General features: G+C 44.1%; 1 protein-coding gene across 7 annotated transcripts in view; it reads right to left on the minus strand.

The window, feature by feature from the left end:
- The window catches only part of PRUNE2 (prune homolog 2), a 293604-nt gene that overhangs the window by 70147 nt on the left and 195678 nt on the right, over positions 1-27779 (minus strand). For 6 of the 7 annotated variants that reach the window (XR_003115889.1, XM_025358683.1, XM_025358681.1 and 3 more), the window contains 3 exons: positions 26507-26665; positions 17700-24294; positions 16298-17045 (listed from right to left, as the gene is read on the minus strand). Coding sequence is in view for 6 of the 7 variants with exons in the window: in XM_025358683.1 (XP_025214468.1) it covers positions 16298-17045; positions 17700-24294; positions 26507-26665 (7502 nt within the window). In the remaining variant the exon portion in view is untranslated. Of the gene's footprint in view, positions 1-698; positions 844-5117; positions 5460-16297; positions 17046-17699; positions 24295-26506; positions 26666-27779 lie in introns of those variants that run through there. The other variant, XM_025358686.1, reaches the window with a different exon arrangement.

Here is a 27779-nt window from a genome sequence, read left to right on the forward strand (position 1 = left end):
CAGGACTACAGGCATGAGCCACTGCATCCAGCCCAGCCATGAGCCTTGATTACATCTGAACTTAGTCTAACGTACAAGGAAAACTTCCCCATGACCAACCCAGGAATGAGGCTCAACTCCATCCCATACTTGCTTTCCTTCAATGATCAGTACTGACCTTTCTACAGATGAATAGTCTCTAGCACTCCTTTCATCTCCATTTTACCTGTCCTCCTTACCTACCTCATGCTCAGCTGCTCTCTTGGGATCACACTATGTTGGTTTCACTCCTATTTTATTTTAGGACTATTTATTCTATAGTCTATTTTAGGACTATTTATCCTATTTTATTTTAGGACTATTTATTTTATTTTAGGACTATTTTATTTTAGAACTATTTTTAGAACATCCAATTTCATCAACCTTTCCTGGATATTTCTGGGAACTGGATGTAGAAGAATATAACTGTTAAGGGACAACATTGGTGGGCCATGGTGGCTTTATGAATGGGACTTTCATCTTGGGTTTGGGCAGCACTAAATCCTGCTTTTCCAGGCAATACTGAAAGCATGTGTTTGGTGTTCAGTTTTTGGATTGGAAGGGATATTGAATGCTCCCTCTCTCCAGGTAAAACCATATCAAGATTCTTCTGGTCATCTGCCTAGGGTTTCCAAAGCAGATTGCCACAAGCTTTGACAGTTGTGGCTTCTTTCTGATACTGTTTGTTTCTCAGGCTATTCATTCCAGCAGGAGTTCAACAAACATTTGAGTCCTAGAGTCATATGGAAAGTGCTAGCGTGCGGGGAGGCTGTATTACAAAAAGAATGGATCAGAGACACATTCTGCTCTCAGAGAATTTAAAATCTAGGAGGATAAAGAGGAAAAGACACATACAGGTTCACACAAAACAGCACAGGAGGGGCTAAAAGCCATGAGAATCCTACACGAATTTCAGAGGCAGCAGCAGCTCCTCCAGATGCGGGGGTAGAGTAGAGCAATCTAGAAGCCTCCAATAAAAGGTGGTATCTGGCCTGTTGGTAAGCCAGGGAGGCAATGAGGATAGATTATATCTGAGCTCTCCTGTTCTTTTTCTTCCCACTTTCTCCTCAGTTCCTAAGCCTACAATCAAGACTCATTCTGTTCTTGCAACCTATGAGTCAGAATCTCCTTGCAGCTTGTCACAGACAGCATTTGGCCTCACCCCTGCCCTGAAACTGGGTGTTCTCCTTCTATAGCCACTGCCCAGGAGGTAAGAGCCTGACCAGAGGAAAACACCACCAATCCTCTTCACATCCCATCCCAATAGGTACAGAGATCTGCAGACCTGCCTTCTTGGCAACAAAGAAAGTGTAGTCATAGAGACCACTGTCCAGCACCAGAACCATGACCTAAGGCTGATGAATCAGATGTGGTTTTTCACTTGCAGCTAGTGTTGCTGCCCAAGTAGGCTCTGTCTTGTTCCACTGAGGAGAGAGTTTTGTGCTTTCTTTGCCTTGCTTATATGAACTTATATCAAGTAACTCACCAAGGCTGCAGGTGCTCAGACACAAAGAATGAAATAATGACCTTTCATAGGGCTTGCCAATTCTTCTGCGGGCACCTCCCCAGTAGGTTCTCATCTTCCTCAATTTTCATGACCTCTAGCTTTCTTCTGTGTCTGCAGTTCTGAAACTACCTCCCTTCTTTCCATCCCAGGAACAGTTCCAGCCTTGATTATGTCTCCGGTGGATTGCCACTTCCCATCTGCCCTCCCATGTCTCTTGCATCATTGCCAGTCTATTGCAATCACCATACCCAGCTCAAGAAACATCAGCTTTCCATTGCCAACAAAAACCATTGAATACAGACTTCCTTGTTGCAGCCCTGGGGGCTCTTAACCACTTAGAATAATCCATTCTTAGCTTCTCCAACTGCTCTACCCTTCAGGCAAAATGAGATTCTCTTAAGTCTCCCAACTCCAACTGATACCTCTCCTGACTCCATAGCTGGGTTTATTATATTCCCTCCACTGAAATATTCCTTCTCCCAACCTATTGAATCTTCCTCAGGCATGGATCCTGTACTAGGCACTCCACAACAAAGAAAATGAAGCAACACTTTCTCACCTTTAAGCATCCAGAGCCCCACCGTTGTATAATTTCTTATGGAATTGATTTCATCCTGTCCTTCACGGCCATTTGTTTTACTCTCTCCTCCCCACACTAGAGTGAGGAGACTGCACCTTAGTTTGTATCATATGCAGTTCTTAGGGATAGCATCCTGTTAATAATAAACACTCACGTTCTGACAGTAGAGAGATTTCATTTTCCCCAAATGCATACGAGTCTAAGGGTTGTAGATGAATTAGGAAATGCCACCTTATCCTAAAAATAGAAGAGTGGTAGGGTTTTTTTTTTTTTAAGCCATGAAAAAATGCTAATGCATGGACTAGATTTCTTTTCTTTTTTGAGACAGATTCTTGCTCTGTCACCCAGGCTGGAGTGCAATGGCGTGATCATAGCTCACTGCAGCCTTAATCTTCTGGGCTCAAGGCATCCTCCTGCCTCAGTCTCCCAAGCAGCTGGAACTACAGGTGCATGCCACCACATTCAGCTAATATTTAAATTTTCTGTAGAGACAGGGTCTCACTATGTTGCTCAGGCTGGTCTCAAAGTGATCTTCCTGCCTCAGCCCCCCAGAGTGCTGGGATTACAGCCATGAGATACCGCATCAAGATTTTTTTTTTTTTTCTCAAAGGCCCTGAGCTGACAGGAAGTAGCACAAGGTCCAGAGCTAAGACCCCTGAATTCTGATCCCAGCGTAGACACTGACTGGGTGATCTTAAGACAATCACTCACTCTAACTAGAACTCATTTTCTGCCTGTAAATTCAAGAAGTGAATCCAAATGAATTCTAAAATTTAGTTCAGCTTCTATTACTTTAGCAGTTGAACTTTAGGATTCAAGAACAATATAAGGAATCAAACAACTATCAAAGTAACAGGCAAATAGGCAGGTATCAGAACAAGACAGAGCCAACTTTGGCAACAGCTCTCTAAGGAAAAGAGTGTTCAGATGAAGGGCATCTACTCCTGCTTCTTCTCCAATACCCCTCCTATGGGGCCAGCAGTTTCAGACTAGCCTGAGCAACATAGTGATGTACCTCTCCACAAGCCCCTCACGATTCCTGCCAGTATTAATCCAGAAGGAGCCATGTTCTTTGTCAACCTGGCAGACAAGATACCAGGGGACAGAATCTGTCCTCTACTTTTCCTTCTGCCCCTTCTCACCCCTTCTTCCTTCCCTCAACTACCAATTACCCTTAACTTGGATTGGTAAAGAATTGAGAAACCATCCCAAATACAAATACTACTCGGGCAGGAACTTGGTTCATGTAAAGCCTCTGCCTGCAAAATCTTGATACAGCAAACACAAGGCAAGCAATTCCAGACTAGTTAAGTAGGAAAAAAATCAGCTTTTATTTGCCGTAGATAAACCTAAGCTTTTGCACTGTAACCTATATCGAGCACCCGAACCTGTGTGCAAACCCTACACCTTGTCTTCTGTAGAGCTGGAAAGTGTGAAGTTAAAAAATCAAGAAAGTACTGTGATCTCTTATTGAAGAGATAAATCTTCCCAGGAGTACAAAGCCACTCAAGATTGAGAAACCAAATGGAATGTAAATAGAAGTTCACTGGGATGTACCAAACAGAGCACTAACCATTGGAAAAAAAGTTAATTTGACTTCTTGTTAATAGGAAGGAGATTTGGCTCACCATCCTCAAGCATCTATGAGGCATTAAACCTTATTTAGGACATAAAGGGTAACTTGGCTTACAAAGCTAAATCTCACAGGGATATTTACGTGCTGCTGATTTCCAATGACAGTAACCTCATCTTGTTCTTCTGAGTTGGGGAACAAGGTCCAAACCACTTTAGAGTGCTGAGCTTTCAGTACCCTAAAAATGTCTAATTTGCCCAGAGAGACATTTCCATAAAAGCTGTTTTGTTTTGTTTTACCTCCTAGATAAGAAGTTTCTCTTAGCAATTAAGAGAAATTCCATGGGTCATTTTTTTGATTGCCAGGCATCGTAATCTAATTATTCCAGATTTTACATTCCATGCATATTATCAGTTATGATTCTAAGAAAACTTTCATCAGATGAAGATTTTGGAATAGATGCACGCAGGAGCCACTCCCATTTTCTCTACAGGAGGGGCACAGGGCAGCCATCTGGCTGGAAGTGGTCCCGGAAGCTGCACTCACATAGCAGCTTACATAAGATCAAACCATGTCAACAGTTCACATCAAAGAGGGGACAGTGGATGGAGATTATGCCCCCTTTCCCTTTCATCCACATGGCCAGTACCCTGATCTCAGGCAGAGTCACACTTTAAATCACTTCTGCTAGGTGAGAGTCTAGCTTTGTTTTCTAGTTACCACACAGAAATTTAATAACCTGTGTATTCCTGGTTGAAATTGACCAGGTGGTAATTTTTTTACTTCCTCACATAACTTAGTCTCTCAGTGAAATACTGATATCCTTTCAGTAGAGTATTCTTTCTTGATTTTGAAAAGACAAAGGGAACAACATAAGCCCATGTTTGAAGATGACCTATTTCTGCATCTTAAAACTCAGGTAAGATGTAAAGGTTACAAGATTATTTAGAAAAACAGATGCGCTAGTTTCAATAGCAATTAGGAATAACATAAAAAAAAAAAATGCCTCTCTACTAGGGCTGTCCTGCTTGTCAAATAATCCAAATAGACATTTTATTTCTCATTAGGCAATAATCTCAAACAGTTTCAAATCTGTTACTTCCTTTTATTTTTCTCTCTTCATTTTCATCATAGATATAAAAGAAAACAAAATGATTACACCTGTGCAAAGTCTGTTTCCTGATTACCTGATCGCCAAGAAAGGGGCGGGGATAGCATAAAGACCACAGCCTTTCCAGGATGAGTGGATACGGAATAAAATGCAGCTGGCAGCTGTCAGTTGCAAGGGGCTGGGCAGAATTCGGCATCCTCTCATCCCCCTCCCCTCTCCCCCCGCCAACTTCCCAGCAGCAAGAGATTAGTCTTTGAGAACAACACTCCCCATCTCATTCTGTCCTTCCTGTACCGATATCCTAAAAGCTGCACCAGGACCCACCTACCTTCTGAGGATGAGAGAAGGCTTTCTAACAGGAGGGTGAGAAGCATGCACGGCTACAGCTCTTCAGCATCTCTCTTCTGAGCAGTTAACTGGAAATACAGATTCGCCTCCATTTTCTGGTCACATGATCTCTGGCACATCTAAATAAGGATGATCACCTGCCTCCCAGATCTCCCCGTGCAGCCGCTCTGGCTAGGGGACAGAGCTGGGGCTGTGCTGGTTTCATTTGGAAACATATGATACCCTTTCTCCCATGCTGTGGAGTCAAAAATGCCCTTTAATTTGTATGTCAGTGGAGGAAAACTGCTGCTACTCCTGCTCCTGAGTGAGACTGGATGTGAATGGGCTCAAAGCACAAGTTGTAAGGAATTTAGTTCTCCTGAAACTTCTCAAAAAAAAAAATTCTGTAGTTTCACAGCACATCCCTATATGACAGCAATGTAATTATTTTCATTGAATGAACGATGGCTAAAATCATAATAAAATGAACTGTGGAAACATAGCAGGATTCATAAGGAAGTCCAGCTGAAGGTCCTAGAGAAAGTTAGGATGCTTGTCTAAGATCAGTACAACTTCAGCGACTGGGAGACAAAGGGGTGTGTAGGTGAACCTGTGGACCCTGTAGTCACAAGGCCGAGTTCAAATCTGATTTCCACCACTTATTAGCAAGTGTGGACATTACTAAACCTCATGGAGCCTTAAGACTGCTCATTCACAGAAGGGACAGTAATCATAATGTTCCTTAAAAATGGTAAGATAGCCGGGCATAGTGGCATGTGCCTGTAGTCTCAGCTACTCAGAAGGCTGAGGCAGGAGAATCTTGAACCCAGGAGTGGAGGTTGCAGTGAACGGAAATCGTGTCACTGCACTCCACACTCCAGCCTAGGTGACAGAGCGAGACTCTGTCTCCCCCGACCCCCGAAGAAAGGTAAAATAACCTATGTAGAGAGTCTGGGTTAAAATAACCTCACAGTACATGTTAGCTACTACCATTATTAATTCTAAAAATGCCAGCAGATATATCGACACAGTTAAGGCAAATAAAGTATTAATGAAATGTTTACAAAATACAAAGGCATGTGTTTATTTGTATGATGTTCAAAAAATATATATTATCAGATAAACCAAAGACTTCTAGCAAAATGTTAATTTGGGAAATAACTAGAAATCCAATGTTATATAATCTTTTTCTTTTTTTGATGGGAGGTGGGGTGGAGAGATGTTAGCTCCTATTCTTACTCTTTTTTTTTTTTTTTTGAAACGGAGTCTCGCTCTGTCACCCAGGCTGGAGTACAATGGCGCGATCTCAGCTCACTGTAACCTATGCCTCCCAGGTTTAATCAATTCTCCTGCTTCAGGCTCCCAAGTAGCTGGAACTACAGGTACCCACCACCATGCCCAGCTAATTTTTGTATTTTTAGTGGAGATGGAGTTTCACCATGTTGGCCAGGATGGTCTCGAACTCCTGACCTCAGGTGATCCACCTTCCTTGGCCTCCCAAAGTGCTGGATTACAGGGGTGAGTCACTGCACCCAGTCTTAGCTCCTATTTTTATGTAAAGAAGGGAGTAGAAGAGGAAGGTGCAAATTTTGTATCTTTAAACTAAAAGTCAACCAAATTCTTCATAATTATGAATAGTTATGAAATAATATCTCACATGCCATATATCTTTCAGCTATGGAGGAGACGGAGGTGGGGCCCACAGGAAGGTATCACTTTGCAGGGTCACTGGCTGGCAGAAGTTCAGCAAAATCATGGGTGAATTTCTCAAATCATTAGGGGAGAAAAAGTAACTTTGGAGCTGGGCATATCTTGGGAATTTCTGCCCAGGGCGAAGGCTGAAAATGGGGATCTTGTCTTTATGAAGTGCTGGCTCATTAGAAGGGGCTTCCTTCCCTATTTGGGAAAGGCAGCAGCTGAAGGCTACAGAACAAACACTGTAACCAATTCTGTTTTATTTGTTTTGTTTTGTTTTGTTTTGTTTTGTTTTGAGACGGAGCCTAGCTCTGTCGCCCAGGCTCGCCCAGGCTGGAGTGCAGTGGTGTGATCTCGGCTCACTGCAACCTCCACCTCCCACATTCAAATGATTCTCCAGCCTCAGCTTTCTGAGTAGCTGGGATTACAGGCATGTGTCACCTTGCCCAGCTATTTTTTGTATTTTTAGTAGAAACAGGGTTTCACCATATTGACCAGTCTGGTTTCAAGCTCCTGGCCTCAGGTGATCCTCTCACCTTGGCCTCCCAAAACGCTGGGATTACAGGTGTTAGTCACCACATCTAGCCTAATTCTGTTTTAAATAATAATATCTGTTTTGGAAGTCAGCAGTTGGCTAGGAATGGTGATTAAGTTATTGTCATCAGGCCAATCACAGATACCTTAAAAACATTTTAAGTAATACTTCATTAAATGGAAATGTGAGACATAGGTTATCACCAATAATACTCCCTTTTGTCTTGCAAGATGTTCTCGCAGATTGTGCCAGAGCAAAACAGTCCTAACTCCGAGTATGCTGGGTATTTGAGGAAATGTATTATTTTATTCATTATACAAAGGCAGTTAAAATTTTTTTTAAAATAAGAATTACTGCTTAATTGCAGTAAATAGCATTCTATTATGCTGAAGAAAAGGGCAAATAGATGTCAAATTCTCCAGTGGAGTTTTAGTTATTCTCTGAGAGCCTAATTAATACTTTAAAATTATTATTTAATAAATGGAAGTTTAAAAAATAAAAATAAAAGTCTTTGAAAATTACATATTGTCAACAGCTGCTTGAGTTGATGGTATAACAGATGACTAATTAAATAAAACAATGTTCCTCTCTAATAAAAATGTTATTATTATGATTATTATTATTACTTGAGATGGTCTCGCTCATTCACCCAGGCTGAAGTGCAGGGGCACAATCTCGGCTCACTGCAATCTCTGCCTCCCAGGTTCAAGTGATTCTCCTGCCTCAGCCTCCCGAGTAGCTGGGATTACAGGTGTGTGCCACCACGGCTGGCTATTTTTTGTATTTTTAGTAGAGATGGGATTTCACCATGTTGGTCAGGCTGGTCTCGAACTCCTGACCTCAAGTGATCTGCCCAACTCGGCCTTGCAAAGTGCTGGGATTACAGGCATGAGCCACCTTGCCCAGCCAGGAAAAGTTATTTAAAGGTGAAGAGATTATAGTACCCATGGTACAGGCAACAGATGACCAAGAAGAAAAATTGAACAGACACACCTATTTTCTCCCCATGAGGGTGAGTGAAGTGAATAACAAAACGCTAAGAAAACTGAAAGGCTGAAAGAATCTTGGAGGAACTGTAATGAACAAGGAAGGCATGGGAACACTGAAAATGGGTAACTATGGCCTCAAATTACAAAAGACAGAAAAAGATGGATTTGGTAACTTGAGAAAAGAAAGATGCATATTCCTTCCAAACTAAAACTAGCACATCTCCCTTGGGAAAAGAAGCAACACACACCAGAAATTATCACAGTGTCATTAAAAGCAAATTATGTTGAGCAAACTTCCCTTTCTTTTCTGTTCATTCAATCAGGCATATTTGTGGGGTGTCTAACATGTGGCAGGTGCTATTCTAAGCAACAGGGGTACCGTGATGAACAAGACAAACCAAACTTCCGCTTTCTTGGAGGTTATATTCTCATAGGTGGAGACAGATGCAACAGAATCAATTAAACAAGAAGCAAATATAAGATCTTTTCAGATGGAAAAATAGTAGTAGCAATAAAATAAGGCAGAGAGAGGGAGCAGAGTTCTCCCACTGGCAGTATTGACATTTGGGGCTGGATAACCCTGTGTGGCGGGGGGCACTCCTGTGCACTGTAGGATATGTAACAGCATCCCTGGCCTCTGCCCATTAGATGACTGGAGCACCCACCCCAGTTGTGACAACCAAAATGTCTCCGACGTCGGCAAGTATTCCCTGCTGGTTCAGAACCGGCAGCTTGGACTTCTACAAAGGGTTACCCAATCCTGCGCTGACTTTTTGATAGCCTTTGTTCCTAAAGAACTCTCACATAGATCTTGGAAACCGATCCTCCAATGTGCTGGAGAAACAGTTAACTAATCATGCGCATGAACATCTCAGGACAGTTTTCAGAGGCTGAGGTCCACCACTCTCCAACGAGGCTGGCTGTGCTGAACAGCTTCTGTTTGCTTCGTCAGCTCCACTCTCCCACTTTCTCCATCTTGCTTTCTGCCCCAAGCCTACCCTACTTACCCTCCGACTTCCACTGAGTTTTTTGTTTGTTTGTTTTGTTACCCAGGGTGGAGTGCAATGACATGATCTTGGCTCACTGCAACCTCCACCACCCAGGTTCAAGTCATTCTCATGCCTCAGTCACCCGAGTAGCTGGGACTACAGGTGCCCGCCACCACGCCCAGCTAATTTTTCTATTTTTAGTAGAGATGGGGTTTCTCCATGTTGGCCAGGCTGGTCTCTAACTCCTGACCTCAAGTAATCTGCCTGCCTCGGCCTCCCAAAGTGCTGGGATTACAGGCAGGAGGCACGGCGCTGGGCCTCCACTAGGTTTTGACCAATGAGGACCCCTGGTGAGAGATGACGGCGGGTGGGGGGAGGGGGGGCGGGGGGGAAGAGGTGGGAGTGTCTGCCGCTGGCCATGTCCCTCACACTAGGTCACTATGCCTTTCAGGGTGGCCCTTTCTACCTAAAATTGTCTTTCTGGGTTCTGATCATCACTCTGTCTCCCCACTCCTGGGGTCTAGGAAGAATAACAGCCATGCTGCTCCTATTCCTGGGCTACTGCACCATTCCTTGTGAGTTCCTCACGCTTTGCCTCTATCTTCGTAAATACTCTCTTTATTAAATCTCTCAAATCTTCCTAATTTGAATGTGTCATCACTTTCCTGCTGTGCCCCTGACACACAAATACACCCTGCTTTCAAAAGTCATGGCTTCTCGTCTTCCTCAAATACCAGCAATTTTCAGAGAGATTTTTTTTTCCCCTAAAGTAAGCAATGCCACTAGTCGTGATGTTTCAAGGTTCCAGTCAGAGAAGCACCTTGGGTTTTTCCTCAAACTAGAAGCCAATACAACACAAATGAACTCCTTTGTGGGCGTTCCTCCCACAGGGAAAGGGGGTTGCACCACCTCATCTTGGCACTCGTGGCTCTCTCTGGCTGTAAAATCCCTCACCACAAAATACCACACGTATAAATATTTGGAAAACGTAAATGAACATTGAGGGGCTTTGATGCTCTCCCTTCCTTTTGGCCTCCAACCACTCCAGTTGGTCCCATACACCACAGATGGGGAGCAGCCCACTGACACAGCACTAGCACTCGCAGATCCACTGTGGGAGCAAATATTTACTCAGGCATCAAAAAAGCCCAGTAAGTCACAAGACTGTCTGAGGAGTCAGGCATGGATTCTGGCTCAGTCCATCTCAAAATATCTCCTATTGCACTTTATGTGCCTTTCAATGGGACAACGGGAGAATAGGAATGAAAACATCAACCTATAGAAGCAGCTCAAAAGAAATGCTTGTTTGAGCAGCTGTGTTTCATTGACAAGCACTGGGCTAGACAGAAAAGACTTAAATTTAGGTCTAACCTCACCACTTTCTCATTTCTGGATGACATTAAACAGTTCATGTGTTAAGTGAGTTTGCTCATCTGGCTGGGAAATGAGGATAGGAACACTTGCCCTGTCTATGTCAAGTGTCATTTGGGTGGACCAAAGAAAATAATGTATTTGTCAGTCTGCAAGCACTTACTATGGAAAGTCTGCTCTGGGTAGGGCTGGCCAGAAATGTAGAAGTGGGTGGAGGGCATGAAAGAGAGAGAAAACAAGAGAGAAAAGAAGGAAATGAAGGAAAGAGACTAAGTCCTGAATTAAATTGCAAATGTAAAGGACTTTTTTTTTTTTTTTAAAAGACAAAGTTTTGGTCTTTCAGCGAGGCTGGAGTGAAGTGGCGTGATCTCGGCTCACTGCAACCTCCGCCTCCTGGGTTCATGCGATTCTCCTGCCTCAGCCTCCCGAGTAGCTGGGATTACAGGGGTGTGCCATCATGCCCAACTAATTTTTGTATTTTAGTAGAGATGGGGTTTTGCTGTATTGGCTAGGCTGGTCTCAAATTCGTGATCTCAGGTGATCCACCCGCCTTGGCCTCCTGAAGTGTTGAGATTACAGGCATGAGCCACTGCGCCCAGCAAAGGACTTTTAATGATACTTATCACCACCAACTCAACAACACACAGCACCAACGGATCAAATATAATTACAAAAATAAATGAGCACAGAGTCAGTGCTAAGTTTGTTCTTCCAGGTTTGGTACAGGGCAAAGCCCAAAAACGGTGAATAAGCAAGGACGCACTGGAGTTCAGAGAGCATCAACTCATCTCTGAGAAACGGCAAATGTTCAGAAGTGGGGTACGCTTGGTCGGCCTGATGCTTCTCAGAGTTCCCGTTACCCAACAGCGAGAGAAAGAGTCAACTGATTTTTAAATCTATTTCTGATTTTCAACATTCACGTGGATAAAAGACCCAATGTACTAACTCCCCAACTGTAAGTCATAGACAGAAAAAGCCTGATTTCACGAAAAACAAAAAGATCTCACGGTGTCACTCACAAGCAGAAAGATAAATTCTTTTCTATAGTGTTATCAGATGGGAAAAAAAGGTGAAAAATTACAAATTTAAAAAGAAAGGATGCAGACAGATCACCATAGAACCAAACACACTGTGTCTGAAGGTCGTCTTTATTTCAGGGAATACTGAATACCTCACCTCACAGAGCTAGGAAACAAGATACAGCTCCACAAGTACGAGGGTCAGGTTATGTCCAAACACTTTTTCAAAAGTACACGAGACAACGATTTCCTCTCTTCTCCTCCCCTCCTCCCCATCCTCCATCCCCCACAGCTGCCTGCATCTCCCGAAGATTCATCAGTTGAGTATCATCCGTTTTCTCAGCCCTCTTGGAAATGATTTTCTTTTATTCCCTTGCATATTATTTCTTTGCTTATATCTATGGAAAGCCAATACATTTGCATATTGATTGTCACATTTTCATATAATTCAGATAGTGACTTTTAAAATTTTAATGACTTAATCCTTGTTTAACATATAGATCAGATTTTTTGCTATAACCTGTGAGAGTTAATGTTTACGTTTTGACTTGGCTAGGCTATGATACCTAGTGATTTGGTCAGACACCAGTTTAGATGTTGTTGTAAAAGTATTTTTTTAGATGTGATTAACATTGAGGTCAGCAGACTTTGAGTAAAGCAAATTACCCTCCATAATGTGAGGAGCCTTCATCCAATCAGATGAAGGTCTTAATAGCAAAGTCTGACGTTTTCTGAAGAAGAAGGAATTCTCCTGAAGACTGCAGCCCAGAAACCTGCCTGCATGTCCAGCCTGCAGCCCTGCAGAACTCACATTCACGACTGCAGTGCTGACTCTTGCTTGAGTTTCCAGGCTGCCAGCTTGCCCTACAGACTTCAGACTTGCCAGCCCCCATAATCACATGAACCAATTCCTTAAAATTCTCTCAGTAGCTAGATAGCAAGATGGAGATATAAATACGGATATCTCCTATTTGTTCTGTTTTTCTGAAAAACTCTAACATGTAACCAGCTTACCCCCCTTCTTCACACATCATTCTTCCAACCATGCTTTCTTTAAAATAAACAGCTAAGTGTTTCTTCCTTTAAGAAAGGTCTGTGTGCTACAGATTCTCCTGCAAATATTCTTTGTGACTACGTAGGAAAGATCAGGCACATCCGTCACTGTCTTGGGGAACTGGTATTTGATCCCCTGCTGGTCAGGTCTACAGCTGGAGGATGACCAAGGTGTTGGCAAAGGATTCTGAAAAGACTGATCCTAGGGAACGTGAAGCAGTGCTGCAGATCTCAAGGGAGAGAGGCTATCTTTCAGTCCTAGTAACAACTTTTGTTAACAAGAGTCAGTAGGTGGCATATGAGGAGAAAAGGCATTTTTCTCATGCTTTCTCAGACTTTGAAAATGTGGCTTGCAGCTCTCAAAACAGTTTGGGAGCTCAGAGAGGCTGAGGCTGAGGAGGGGAGGGGAGAAGCTGATTTACAGCTGGTGAGTCATATTGCACATACTATGAACCTATCTCTATTTAAGAAGAACTTTTCTTAATTTTCCTTTTTGCAGAATGGTCTTGATTTTGGATCTTCTGTTCTAGGATCAGATTATGCATCAGAGATATTTCCAGGTTTTTGTTTGGGAAACCACAGCTATTTCGTTGTTTTGCTTCTGTGATGACCTTCCTGTCTCCATGACTTCCTTCATAGTACTCATCCCAGTTCACTCAGCTAGCTTCTTACCCTCTTCTTCGCCTTCCCAAAGTGTGACCTTTCCTTTAGTGACTGTTTTAAATGTACCTCTCAGAGCTGCAGTACGACTTCATGGGCCCTAGGCACTTCTGCCCTCATAAGCCCCTTCTGTCATTAAAACATTTTTTAAAAGTTTATTTTATAACGTTGTTGGTATAAAGACAAAATGTAATCCACGTGAAAGTATACTAATTTTTTCTTCTGATTATAAAAGAAAATATTCTCATGGGCTCCTTAAAGTATCATGGGCCCTGGGCACTCTGTCTCTTGTGTCTGACAGAGAATAAGTGATTCCTGCTGCCTGCTCCATAAAGGTGCCCGAAACAGACGTCTCTCCTCTTATTTCCTCACTTGTGTAACTCTTGTCTCGCAAGATTGCCGTTGTAAAGTGAAACAGTGCACACAGAGTGTTTAGCACCCAGTCTATGGCTAAATGCCCATAGTTGGTACCTATTTTATACTTAAACTGACACTGGGCTTTGACTAGCTTGACTTAAATATTACACTGCTATCTACCTTTTTACTTATGTCTAACTTTTTAATGAAATTGTAAACTGCTAGATGACTGACAGTATGTTTTAAACCAGTGGTTCTCAAGCTTTGGAGGGCACCAGGAGCTGCTGAAGCTCAGCTGACTGGGCCTCACCCCCCGAGTTTCTGATTCCGCAGGTCTGAGTCAGGGCCAATAGTTTGCATTTCTAACAAGCACTCAGGTGATACTGATGCTGCCGTTCTTAGGACCCCACTTAGAGAACCACTGTTTTAGACAACTCTTTCTTCTCCAAAAATCTAGCACAGAGGGAGACTTACACATTCAGAGTAAATTATTTATGCAAAAGATAATACACATGCCGGAGGGAAAATCTGCCCCATCCCCATTGTGAGGAAAGTTTCAGTACTACGAAAGCTGAGCGGAAAGGGATGAGCAAAGAAATCGTGTTGAAAGAAAAGGTACTGGTGGCACAATTGAACACCGACTGTCATCTATTGGATCTCAGGGGCGTGTGCAAAATGCAGACAAGAAGCCAAACAATAGCTTAGCCAACTCATGGCTGCCTGAGTTCTGAGCTCAATCTATAACAATGCCAGCAGGGCTGCTGGGATCCATCTGCTACTCGCTTTCTGATAACGGATCTGAGGTCTCTCTGGAAGAAAATAGCTTGACAGGAAGAAAGAAGGATTAGGCCAGCTGACAACATCTGGATTTATGAAGCTGCCCTGGAATATGGTAGAGCTTTTAACCCCTTCTGCACTTTGCTAGCCCTCAACATACCCCAGCTATTCTTTCCATTGTCCTTGTTCCTTTCATCAAGAAATGTAATTTGTGAATGCCAAAGCTCTCCTGGACACATTCTGTTTCCACACAAATTAAGTTCCCAGAATTTAATACTGCACAAAGGCTTGAGATTTTTCAGCCCAACTCACTAATTTTACGGATGAGAAAACCTAAGCCTGGGATTAATCCTAAAATGTATAATCAGTCATGGTAGAGCCAGGCTGGAATCCAGATTCTTTGACTCACTGTGGGTACCTGGTATGTATAGTCCTTTATATTCCCACGCTGAGTAGGAAAAAAAAAGATATCTTTTCTCCCTTTTTTTTTTTTTTTTTTTGAGACAGAGTCTGGCTCTGTCGCTCAGGCTGGAGGGCAGTGGCACGATCTTGGCTCACTGCAACCTCCACCTCCCAGGTTCAAGTGATTCTCCTGTCTCAGCCTCCCAAGTAACTGGGATTACAGGTGCTGCCACCACTCCTGGCTAATTTTTGAATTTTTAGTAGAGACGGGGTTTCACCATGATGGCCAGGATGGTCTCAAACTCCTGAACTCAAGTGATCCACTCACCTTGGGCTTCCAAGGTGTTGGGATTACAGGTGTGAGCCACCGTGCCTGGCCGACATCTTTTCTCTGTTACATTTCAAGGAGGAAACATGACTTTCCCCTTTACTTAAGTTATTTTTCACAATTTGTTCTTTTGTCCCTGGAAGCAGGAGGGCTTCATAAACACAAATGAAGAGAAATGAAGAATGCTAAACAGTTTCAGCAGAGACTGGCAGCTTGAGGGCAGCGATGACATCCTATTCCCTGATATATGCCCATTGGCTACCCGGACCATGGCACAGAGCAAGCTCTCAAAAACCACATGGTGAATGAATGAATGAATGAATGAGTGAATGAATGACTGAATCACTGATTTGGTGACAGTTTGCCAATTTATCTGCCAATTAGGGAATGAATGTTTTACACAGAGATTTGGAGAAGCCTATGGAGTCTCTCTGTCTCCAGTGATAAATTAGGTGCTTACATAAAACCAGAAAATGACTTTTCTGTATGCTAAGGCTTTGGAGGTGGCAAGCTTTGAATCCCAGAGTGTTCACTCTGGTTACTTAATTCTAGGCAAGTTATAGAAACTTTCTGAGCCTTGAATCCCCCTACTCAACCCCATCCCTTCCATTCCCCGCACTGGCATGTTAGGATTAAATGAGGTAATATATGCAAACTGCCTCGCACATAGTAGGTGCTGATTAAACGTTAGTGTCATTCCCTTGTATTCCCAACTGCCTGTTTAAGAGTTATGTAGGTATTCAAGTAGGTGGGGTGGCAGTTGGGGGGTAGGTATAAGACTCTGAATGAAAATTGAAGGGGCTTTTTGACTGAAAATGTACATAAATCATCATTATAGTAATAGTTATCTAGTAGCTGCTTTTACTGATGGTGTGCCTTGCATTCAATATAAGCAAAGCTGCTATCATCCAGGTATTCTTCATATTCCATAACCTCTAACCATTTCCCAGGTTTCTAAATAAATTGCTTTTCAGGCAAAAATAAATAAATCTAGCTTTCTGCTTACCCATGTGGTCTTGGTTTCCTGGTTCCGAGCTCAAGGAACTCTGTCTCCTCCTCCATTTCCGTGTCACGGATCATGGTTTTCTGAGCAGGCTGTGGTGAAAGCATTTCCCATTCATTGTCATGGGTGACAGCCTGCAACATAACTGCATCCGGGTCAGCCCTGCCTCGGCTCTTACTCTTCTGTGATTGGCTGACTGGACCAGAGGCTTCCTCTAGTGCTAAAGATTCTAGAGGCTTCATTTCTTGCAGAATCTGCAGCTGGGGACCCTCGCCCAAGCTGAGTTCAGAGAATGGCTCCACAGTCTTGCCAGACCACCCAGGCCCTGATGATAGATCACCAACCTCACTATGGCCCAAGAACATCCAACTCTGGTCTTGTGCAGGGCTTTCAAAAGATGATCTCGTATCGCCTTTAGAAGACATTTTCTCTGCAGAGATACCTTTTGTTTCATTTAAGGAGGCAGGCTGACATGTGTCTGGGAAGCTTGCTAACTGAGTTCCCTGCGGCCCTGTTTCTTTGGAACCTACATACAATTCTAATTCAGCTATGCTTTCTCTTTCTTCACAGGCCTCTGGCTTTGAATGTAAATTTTCTTCATGGTTTACAAGTATGTAATCCATGTGTAGTACATGACGATCTTCATTCTTCTCTGTACATCTGCCTTCCTCGTACTCTGATTTTATCTGCTCAGGCTCTTTGGTAGGAATTACTTTTTCTTCTTCCAATTCTGATATTTCCTTGCTGTCACCTAGAAGTAGAAGTTGAAAGTGAGAAGAGGAGAACAAGGTTTAATTAACACATTGTGCAATTTGTTATCCTTGCAAATGATCATCTAAAAGAGGTAACTTAATGTTTTTATTTTTTATATTATTTATTTATTTATTTGAGACAGAGTCCCGCTCCAGCACCCAGGCTGGAGTGCAATGGTGTGATTTCAGCTCACTGCAACCTCCACCTCCTGGTTTCAAGCTATTCTCCTGCCTCAGCCTCCCGAGTAGCTGGGACTACAGGCAGCTGCTACCACACCCAGTTAATTTTTGTATTTTTAGTAGAGACGGGGTGTCACCATGCTGGCCAGACTGGTCTCGAACACCTGACATCAGGTGATCCACCCTCCTTGGCTTCCCAAAGTGCTGGGATTACAGGCGTGAGCCCTTGTGCCCAGTTAGAAAATATTTTTATTTTGTAGAGTCATTTGATTTTCTTGTGCACTATCAGGGATAGGTACTATATATGCATTAGTTTTTACTGCTGTTATAATACAGGACTTGGTGAGGCATTCCTTGCAAATGTAGTTAGTTCCTCTCTACCCTCATTGGTAGGAAGAGTGTGTCTTATAAATATTCACTAGTTTAATTAACGCAGTGGTTTCTTGGAGGTGGAAGAATGGGATGTTTCTTACCATTTGGTGGTCCTATGTCTCCACCTGCTGGTAAATCAGAATCATCTGTTTCTACTTCCCAGTCAATGCTTGATGGAGACAAAATGTTGGCGCCTGCTCCCACAGGCAAATAAACGGACTCAGGGTCTTCATGAATATGCAGCACAGCCAGCTGGGATCCAGGCAGTCTGTTTTTGGTCTCAGCCTGGTTTACCTCACTTCTTCGATCAGGAAGTGCAGAAAGCACTATCTCTGCTGCTCTGTATCCCAGAGACTCATCCTCTGGAGACCCAGCTTCCTCTATTGTTTCAGCACTCTGGGCAGGTTCTGTGAGATAGGATAAATCAAAGGGAGGTGTGTATGGTGCCAGCGACTGCTTCAGAGAATCTTCCTCCAAAGGAGGGTCACCACCATACAGGAAGTGTTCAGGCTCTCTCAGTAAATCTTCATCGATATTCTGGCCCATTACATCGTATTCAAAATCACCCCACGAGGCTTCGGATGAGCAGATATCTTGCTTCGCTAGGTCCCCATCAACTGGCGTTTCAGGATGACCTTCGGATAATGTCAGTTTACTCATGTCATCTATCGTTCCCGTGGATGTGTTGAGACCTGAGGCATCGCTGAAACTGTGGTCAAAGGCAGCTTCGCTTATATCCAGACAAGTGTCTGAGGCTAGCAAAGCATCAGGAACCATGGCAGGATTCTCTGTGGATAAACATGGCTCACCATCAAACACAGCTCTTGCACCAGACTGACTTTCAGGAGAAAAGCTGTCTGATAACCAAGAACTGTCGCCTTCCAGAGTTGGCTCTTGGTGAGTTACAAAAATGCTAGTTGCCACATTTTCAATCCTTGGGATTCTTCTGTCAACTGGTTCCAAAATTGGTGCCATATCTGGGCTGGCTCCTTTTTCTGATGCTTGTAAATCTGTATTGTCATCACTATTTATTTCAGAAGGTTCAGGTGAACCTTTATGAGAGGCGGGCTGAGAGGAGCCCTTTATGTCTGCCTGATTGCCAATTGGAGGCAGCGGAGTTGCGTTTTCAGAATCAAGTTCTGCATTGGATGGGACAAACTCCTGTCCAGGCTCATGAATGGGTTCTTTATCCATCTCTGGCTCAGTGAGACAAAGCTCACTGGATTCCACTTCAGGTCCCATGCAAGTACTGAGGTGCTTCTCAGTGTCTTGCTTCGCTTCAGAATCGTGACATATATCAGGGCTGTTGGAAGCCTGAGAATTGCTGTCATGGTCGCAATGTGTCAGGATATCAGGATTCTCACCATCTGCTTTCAAACTGAAGGGCTTCTTAGCATCCACCCACAAGTCAGGCGCGGCAGAGGCCAGCTGCCCACCCTCTTGAAAGTTGCCATGTAAAATATCTGGCACAAATGTACCTTGGGAGTCCTCATTTGGGGCAGAGCCATCCCATTCAGAGCCTGGCTTCATTATCAGTTGGGTGGGAGAACTGACAGCAGGAAAATTTTCTGTGGCAAGGCTTGAATGTGTCATCTCACCCAGGTATGATTTTTCTTGTTCCCACTGATTTGTTTCTTGACCTTCATTTGTTGAAACATGAGATGTAACACAACCATTTTCCTCTGCATGAGTAAAGGCTGCATCTGGCTGATCGCAGACTGACAGCATGGCGTCCTGATGCCGCTCTTGGGTCGGTGTTTCAGGAGTCAGCTCATCGCCAGCAGCAGACACAAAGGTTTGCTCTCTTGAGTCCTTTTCTTTGATTTGGTCCAATATTACAAGCTGGCTGAATTTGTCAGCATCTGGGTCTGGCTGCCTTGGTTGAATGTTCCAGAGTTGCTCATGGGAGTTCTTCCCATTACCTTCCAGGAAGGGTGACTGATGGTTGTCACTAAAAGGATTAGTATAGTGTGTTTCCACGGGCTCAATATCATTCTGAACTGGTACTCCCCAGAGACTGGCATTTTGATATAAGGAAGAATTTATCTCCAACACATCACTGGGATCAGACAGCTCCCTTTCAAATGTACTCTCAATTAGTCTCCCTTCCTGGGGTGAGGCATTCCACCACTCAGTGCTATCAGCTGAGAAGCCCAGCATTTCCAGTTGAGAATTATCTTCGTTCTTTGGTTCAGCTTTGGGAGATATTTGCCATGCAACATCTCCTGTCTTCCCTGTTTCTGGAGAAGATCTCATCTCCTTCTCCACTGCTGGAATCTGTATTTCAGTCTCCGTTAACGGTGAGAAATTCCAGTGATCAGGGCTGCTTTGCTGATAGTCACAGAATGGGTTTGACTTACTCTCATTCTCTGCTGGCTCTGAGCTGCCTAGGTAGTCATAAATATTTTCAGACTTAGGATCAGCTGTGACCAAGAACTTATTCGATTCATTCAGTGACTCCCAAGCCCTGGATTCATCCTGAGCAACGTGGCAGTTGGCCGCCTGGATATCTTCCTCCACTGACTCTTCACCATCGACACTGTCATCGTCAGAACCTGAGCTTGTTGAAATGGCCCTGGCATCCTCTGGCTGCACAGTTGCAGAAATGTCATGTTCATTTTTCTCCTGGTAGCTAGCGATGAGATTGCTTTCCTGACGTGTCCCTGAATGCTCAGAATATCTGCCTGTTTCAGGACTGGACAAAGAGGACAAGGAATCACCATCAATCGAGTCATTCCAGATCTCTAAAAATGTAGGAGTTTTGCGATCCAAACTCTTTTCAAACTCATTTGTTCTGTTTTTCTCTAAATCCTTCATTTTGGTAACTATTTCTACTTGGCCATCAGTGGTAATTAGTTCAGATTCTTGGTGATTCTGTTCACTGCAATTGCCTTGGTTCTCTTCCTGATACCCAGAACTGGGTTGCTGGCCCCAGGAAGACAGCGCAACTGAAGAATCATTTAACTCAGGACTTGATGCACTTGAATGAGTATACTCACTAGAAATAGTATCTCTGTCAAAATTTCCAGATGAACTGGCTCCTGGAAGGCTATTTTCAGTCCCCTTAACGTCAAGATTTTTGGTTATCTCGGAACTTGTGCAGCTGACATGCACGACACTGTCTACAGGAGCATCCCCAAAGTCAAGGCTTTGGGGAACTTTGTGAGGTCCCCCTCCACCCACATTCTCTGGCTCTAGAATGTTACATTCTTCAGTTTTCTCAAGATTCTTTTCTGGTACAGATACGTATTTTGGGAAATTCATCCCATCTGAAGTCTCAGTAGTTTCACCTGAATTTCTCTGACTCATGAGGTTCTGTTCATAGGTGTCTTTTGGCTGCAGGTTATCTGCAGACATCCCTGTTTGCACATCACGGGAGTCTAGATTGTAAGACCCCTTCTCATACTCGGAAACTTCCTCTGGTTCCTCAGTTTGAGGACTGAAAGTGACTGCAAGAGAGCTGATTTTGCCTGATTTAACGCAGATTTCCTGATGTTCAGATGCAACCAGAGAAGACAGTTCCTGGTCACTCTGCCCTTTTTCAGAAATCCCTGAGGCACTCTCTACACCAGAGGCGATCACCTCCTCTTCATCGAGGTGCTCCCTGTTGGTGGCTCCCTGGGCTTCCTTCTCACTTTCACTTTGTCCATTGCTATGACCTTTCCATGGATCTGGGTGTGCAAAATGCCCTGGATTCTCAAGCCTAGTCGCCAAGGATGCTGCATCACTTTGCAGGGTTTCCCTCTCTGTCTCCTGGTTGTCAAGATGAGATATAAGTGCCCCTGACTCACTGGTTCCAGAAGCTGCTGGCGCATCTGGGCAGTGAGTGTCTTTAACATTTGCTGAATGGCTGGGGATTTCAGAAGGCAATTCACTTTGCTCTGAATCTGTGAGATATGAGGAACCTGGTAACATGAACGATGACATGTCTTTATCTCTCATGACAGAATCCCAAATACTGTTTGCAATTAGCTGCCCACTTTTCTCATTCAGTGTGTGATGTCCACTGGGAGCACTGTCCTTGGTATGCTCATCAGAGGCAGGGAGCTCCCAATCTACCTGATTTGCCTCCTGATACTCCAAGCCCCAGGGTTCCAGCTGTCTCACTGTAAATCGGGTTTCTGGCTCGGTACTTTCAGCCATGTATCCTTCTGTTTGACCGTCACTGGGGAGTGCCACACCCCCGCTGCAGTCATCCCAGTCCAAATCATTGTCCATATCTGAGATCGTTGCTGTGGACTGCGTATCCTCCAAAATCACTCTGTTCCACAAGTCGAGACTGTCAGGCGCTGTCTGCCGGGAGTTGGTGCTGCTGTGCAGAAGTGTGAGTTGTCGGTTTGTTTCATTGTACAGTTGCATCATGCTGGGGTCATCGTAACTGGACTGGCTGCTTTCCCCCACGTCATCCTCCATGGAGACATTCTTACCATCTGTGTGCTCTGTCTTGAGTTCATTTTCATCCGGGTCGTGAGTGGCATTTATTTCAGAACTGTTATCTGTATGAGGTGAAGCCCACATGTCTAGGTTCCCAGGACCTGAACTGATTCGATTTCGAGATGGCTGTTGCAGTGACTGAGGTGGAATGTCAGTCTCCTCTGCCGTGGAGTTACCATCTTTTGACTCAAAACCTTCCTCTTTAGCAAATGGCTTGTGTTCAGTTTCCTTTTCGTCTCCAGCACATGTTGGTGATGTGTAAGAGTCTGAGGTGGAGTAATTGGTATCTAAGGGGGATGGCACCGAATCTTCTCCTAGGTTGGATGCACTGTAATCAGAGCATTTGTAAGATAAGAAGGAATCTTCCCAAGGAGCTAGGATGTCTGACCCTCCTTTCTTCATACTCTCCTCAAAAAGGTTCCAGGAATCTACCTTTTCATATACCTTGCCCCTAGCTTTAGGATCCACTAAACCATTCTGATCTTCTTTTGGTGGCTTAGAATTAGTCCACGTATGATCCAGATCAGAACTGGGATTTCCAGGTGCAAAGATGTGATCCCTGGAGTCACTGTTCCTCTTGCCCCAGATTTCTGGAGCTGCTTCATTATTTATCTCACTGGGTGAATTGTCCAGTAGTTCTGAAGAAGAAAAGACAAATCCACCTTTTGCCATGGCCCACTCATCCGGGTCCCTAACAGAAGGTGTCTCGCCACTTGTTGGGTGCAAATTCCAGGTATTTTTTAACGCTTCAGCATGATCTTCCTTACCAAACGCACTCCAGGCTGGGAATGGCGCCGCAGCTGCTGGTTCACCATCATCTGTAGGATTTCCCCAGGGCTCGGGCATGGCTGTGGGAGAGCGACCAGAATGCCACAAAGAAGCAAAGTCTTCTATCAGGTGGTTTGTTCCTTGGGGAGATGTATTTGGCAAAGGTGGCTTCTCCATGGGCACATTCTGGAATGACAAGCTTTCTTCATTTTGGTCTTGAATATCATTGCTACCCAGTTCAGGCTGACCAAATTCAGACTCCCAGGGACCTGACTTTGTGAATTCGAGACTCTTTGGCTGAAATACCGAATCTGAGGCTCTCCTATCAATGGAGCTTGGCTTATGCTCTTTCCACGATTCAGGGCTTTGGAAAACAGATTCCCGTTCACTAGAACTCCACGCATCTGCAATATTTTTGGAGTCAATTTCCAAACCACCCCACCAGCTGCTGCACCGTGCATGGGTCTGAGGTGGCCCCATGTGACCTGTGTCAGTGGCTTTTTGGGTCATGTCTTCTGTATAGAGTGAGGCTGGTTCTTCCGTGGATGGCGAGCTTTCTACTAAACTATTCATGGGTGTTGGTGGGATCCTCTTTCCAATATTTTTTAGCCTTTCTGGGGAAGGGGATTCATCTCCCACAAAATCTGTCAGGCTCAAATTTCTTTCAGAGTTATCTCTGGGACTTTCTTGTCTCTGGACAAACTCCTCATCATATTCCACAAGGCTATCTTTGCCAGCCCCCGACAAAAGTGAAGTGGATGAATAATTAGACATGTTGGTTCCCATGCCATCAAGTCCTTCAGGCCCAGCGGGGAGCTGTCCTTCTGACAGGTCGCTGTTGGGGAAGAAGTCATCCGCTGGGGAGTAGTCTGCAGAATGAGAAGATTGCTGGGACTGGCCAGAAGCCATGGGTGCTGGGTCAAAATTGAAGAGGTCGAAGTGTTCACCATGTTCTCCAGACCATGCGTGTTCCTCCGCAACCGCCCCTTCAGGGATGGGGCTGTAGGAGTCAAGCCCTGGGAGGAGGGTGTGGTGAGGCCCAGCACCTTCTCCCACGGGGCTGTCATCACTGAGGAAAACAGAGCTCTCCTTGGATGAGCGGCTGCTCCTAATGGTAGCCAGTCCGCTGTCTGGGCTAACGAGGTCTACGTTGGCATCCACCTGAGCCTGGTTAGAATCGTTGAGATCTGGAGGGTTCTCTATGAAATTCACAGAGTTGGGCTGTGGCTCTACGTCAGAACCATACAATTCCATAATCCCAGAAGACCCCTGGGAGAGGGGGGCACTGCCTGCCACAGCTTCTGTTGAGGACGTCCGGCTGTTGGAGACCATCTCTGGACACCTCCTGTTGATGACTTCCTTGACAACGAGAACCACCTGATCACAAGTCACTGAAGGGTCCTCTTGTTGGTACACCAGGATCTCATCACAGCCACAGTCAAAGGGCTCCAGTTCTAGGCAAGGGTTCTGACACTCTTCTAGCTCACAGCAAATCTGTCGGAAGGCACAGGAATTTGTGTCAGCACTCAGGCACTGTTGCACTTTGCAACTGCGCTTTGCAATTTATCTCTCTTAATTTTTTAAATATAAAATTAGTCTGTGTTCATCTGTCTGAAAAAGAAGATCTCAAACTTGGAAAGTTCTGATTACTATACCACCAACCTTTTCTCCAATTCTATCCAACTGTCTCTCTGTTTAATTCAAAATCCAGGTGCTCGATTTTGATGGCTCCTGAACGTTTTGGGTAAAGGAGTTTAAACCATCTAACTTCTTTCCTAACTGTAATATAATACCATCTTCCAACAGCGATGTAACTTGAGTTGCAAAAAAAGCAGAGATAACGCATGTTGCTGACAACTATAGGAAAAGTGTTGGAATAAGGGGAAAATATCAGGAGACAGGCTCTTGTTTGGGAGGGGCAGCCAGGGCTGCTTGAACGTCTGATAGCTTCAGAATGCAAGAGAGAGAGTAGGAAAGACAGATGCTCCCAGGGTCTGACCTTTCTGAACAGCACTCAGGACCCCTCGGACCCTTTCACCCCAGGTAACGGAAGCATGGAGCCCAAAACAGACAAAGCCAACCTGGGAGGCAAGGGGACACTGACAGTCAGTGTGAGGCCAGAACTGGGTGGCGGCTTTCTGATTTTTAGGGAATGTCAGGAGTATTTTGTTGTGCTGGGCCTTTGAAATGGCCCCACAGGATTACTAGAGGTAAAATTAATAATAATAATAATAATCACCACCACCACCACCACCATGGAGCTCACACAGATACTACTACTACTAATTAACATTTATTGAGTGCTTTCATGTGCCAGGCGTGGTTCTAAGGGTTTTATGATCATTATCTCTTTTAATCATCACAGTAATTCCACAAGGTAGGAACTCTTTTTATTCCCATTTTACCCATGAAGAAATGAAGACACAGGAAGATTAAATAACTTGTCCAGCAACACACAGCTAACAAGTGCTGGAGCCTGAGTTCTGCACCCAGGCAGTCTGCTGCAAAGGCTGACTCAGCCAGTGGTGTAACCACACAGGCAAAGAGAGACTCGCTAGGCCAGAGCCAGGACTCTGTTGCTTAAGATTCCAGGGATCCACCTCTGGCTATTGCTAGGGTGGGGAGGGTGAGTGGGGAGAAGAGAAGAGGACTGGGGTCAGCTCAAGGGCTTTTAACTCCTTCATCTGCTCTTCTACTTTTGTCTGTTTCCAATGAACCAATTTTCAAGTTGGTTTGAAAAAGGGGTCTACTGCTAAAAGTGATTTGAAAGCTGCCATATTGTAGGCTTCCAAGGCCTAAATCCCATCCCTGGGAAGCCAGTGACCAAAGATGAAATTTACCTTTGAAACCAAATGCAGAGTAAAGTGTTGAAAAAAACCATAGGCTGGTGATGCAGGTCAGAGGAGGAGATGCTCTCTCACATTTGGACTTGAGAGAGCCCGAGAGTACCCACAGGCACGTGTCAAGAGAGCTACAGTGGAGCTCTTGGGGGACAGAAAGGAGGACGTAGAAAAGAAAGGGGAAGAGACTGTGCCTCTAGCCACCTGTGGATTCATGAGGCATTGAATCCATTAGTGAGGAAAAATGAGTGATGAAGCATGCAGGGCCATGTGGCTCCTGTTACAATGAATCATGTATGTTCTCATATTAGTTATTAAGTACACCTGGCCTGGTATATCCAATGGCCTATATTGATTAATTTTATCTAATTCTTTTTTTATTTTTATTTTTATTTCCTAGGCCTTGGGTTAAAAGACTCAGCGATCAACCTGGAGGATAATTGATTACCTAGTCAGAGTTCTGGTACCTGGAGACAGACTAACTTTGATTAAAGCATCAGATCACCAGGTCTTAAACACTGGGCATCAAATGGGTCCTGGGACAGGGGCTAAACCTTGTTAGTTATGATTAGGGAGCAGTCCTAGAAGAAAACAGCACCCAAAGGAGGACTTGCTCTTTTGGGGGTGAGAAAGAGCTAATGTTTTACACCATGGATTCAGTCAAGAAGAGAAATTCTTCTGGGGCTTTCTTAAAAGGCCAAAGGTACAAAATACCCTCAACATTTCCTAAAACTCAAACCTCTAGGACTCCATCTCTTGGGCTAATTGCTCATGAGCCACCAATCTGTTCTGTCTTGCACCGTGTGTTCTGAGAGCCAGCAGGTTAGGACACAGGGAAACATGCCGGGGTCAGAGGAGGGGCTCACCTGACTGCACAGCTCTACGTTTTCTGAGTACACAGCAATCTGTCGTCTCGGCTGCTGCTCCTCTGACAGATAGCTGGCGAACAGGATGAGGACGTCAAAACCAAACTTGTCTGTAAATGCTTTCAAGTCACTGGTAATATTGCTGTGAAACAGACAATTCTGAAACAACAACAGGAAATTTGATATTAATGTCAAACTTCCCAGCTGTGAGGAGTTGTGCCACAAATTTGTCCAGTCTTATGCTGTATTTAGGACAGACATTTATGATTTAAGGCAAGTGAAATACAGTTTGCTTTGAGAAAGCGTGGAAACTTCCATGCTATGGCTTAACACACACTTTGCTTGTTTGTTTTCCCAAACCACGTAAGAAAGGAGTTTTTGCCATTATTAAGAATAGTTTAGACAAAGAACAAATATCCTAAACATTTTTTCTAATATATTTATTCATATACTTAATTTGCAAATCCTATTTTCCCTCTTATCGCTGATAGGGTCTATATAAGAATGTCTGCTGTTGTTACAATTTATCACAAGAAGAATAGGAGGAAATTATTATTTCTTCCTGTAATTTTTTTCTAACAATTATTATTAACTCCAAGGAGAAATTCCTATGAATGAACATAGCTGAGTTTACTGGGTGATCTTGATTCTAGTGTAGAATTCTGAGAGATTTTTGAAAGAGCTGTGATGTCAGATTTGCTTGTTCTATGTGGCAGCTGTGGAGGAATGAATAATTACAGACAGGGATCCCAATACCTCAGAATCCCCAGGTGTGGCTTACATCATTTGCAAAAAGTGCTCTGGCTGCTTCAAGTTTTATTTACTGTATGTATGTATATGTTTGTTTATTTTTGAGACAGGGTCTCACACTGTCACCCAGGCTGGAGTGCTGTGGTGTGATCTCGGCTCAATGCAACCTACGCCTCCCAGGCTCAAGCGATCCTCCCACCTCAGCCTCCCGAGTAGCCGGGAGTACAGGTGTGCATCACCATGCCCAGCTAATTTATTGTATCTTTTGTAGGCATGAACTTTTGTCATTTTGCCCAGGCTGGTCTCGAACTCCTGGGCTCAACTGATCCGCCCACTTCATCCTCCCAAAGTGCTGGGCTTAGAGGCGTAAGCCACTGCAGCTGGTCTGTCTTCCAGTTTTATTAACTACAATGAGAGCCACTTTGTCTGCATGGGTGTCTCTCTTCCTTAAAGAAGTACAGTGAAGAACATATGCTAGCCCCTAACATAATGCCTGGCATATACTAGCTGTCCAAGAAATGTT

The sequence above is a fragment of the Theropithecus gelada genome, chromosome 15 (genome assembly GCF_003255815.1).
Source record: "Theropithecus gelada isolate Dixy chromosome 15, Tgel_1.0, whole genome shotgun sequence".
NCBI lineage: Eukaryota > Metazoa > Chordata > Mammalia > Primates > Cercopithecidae > Theropithecus > Theropithecus gelada.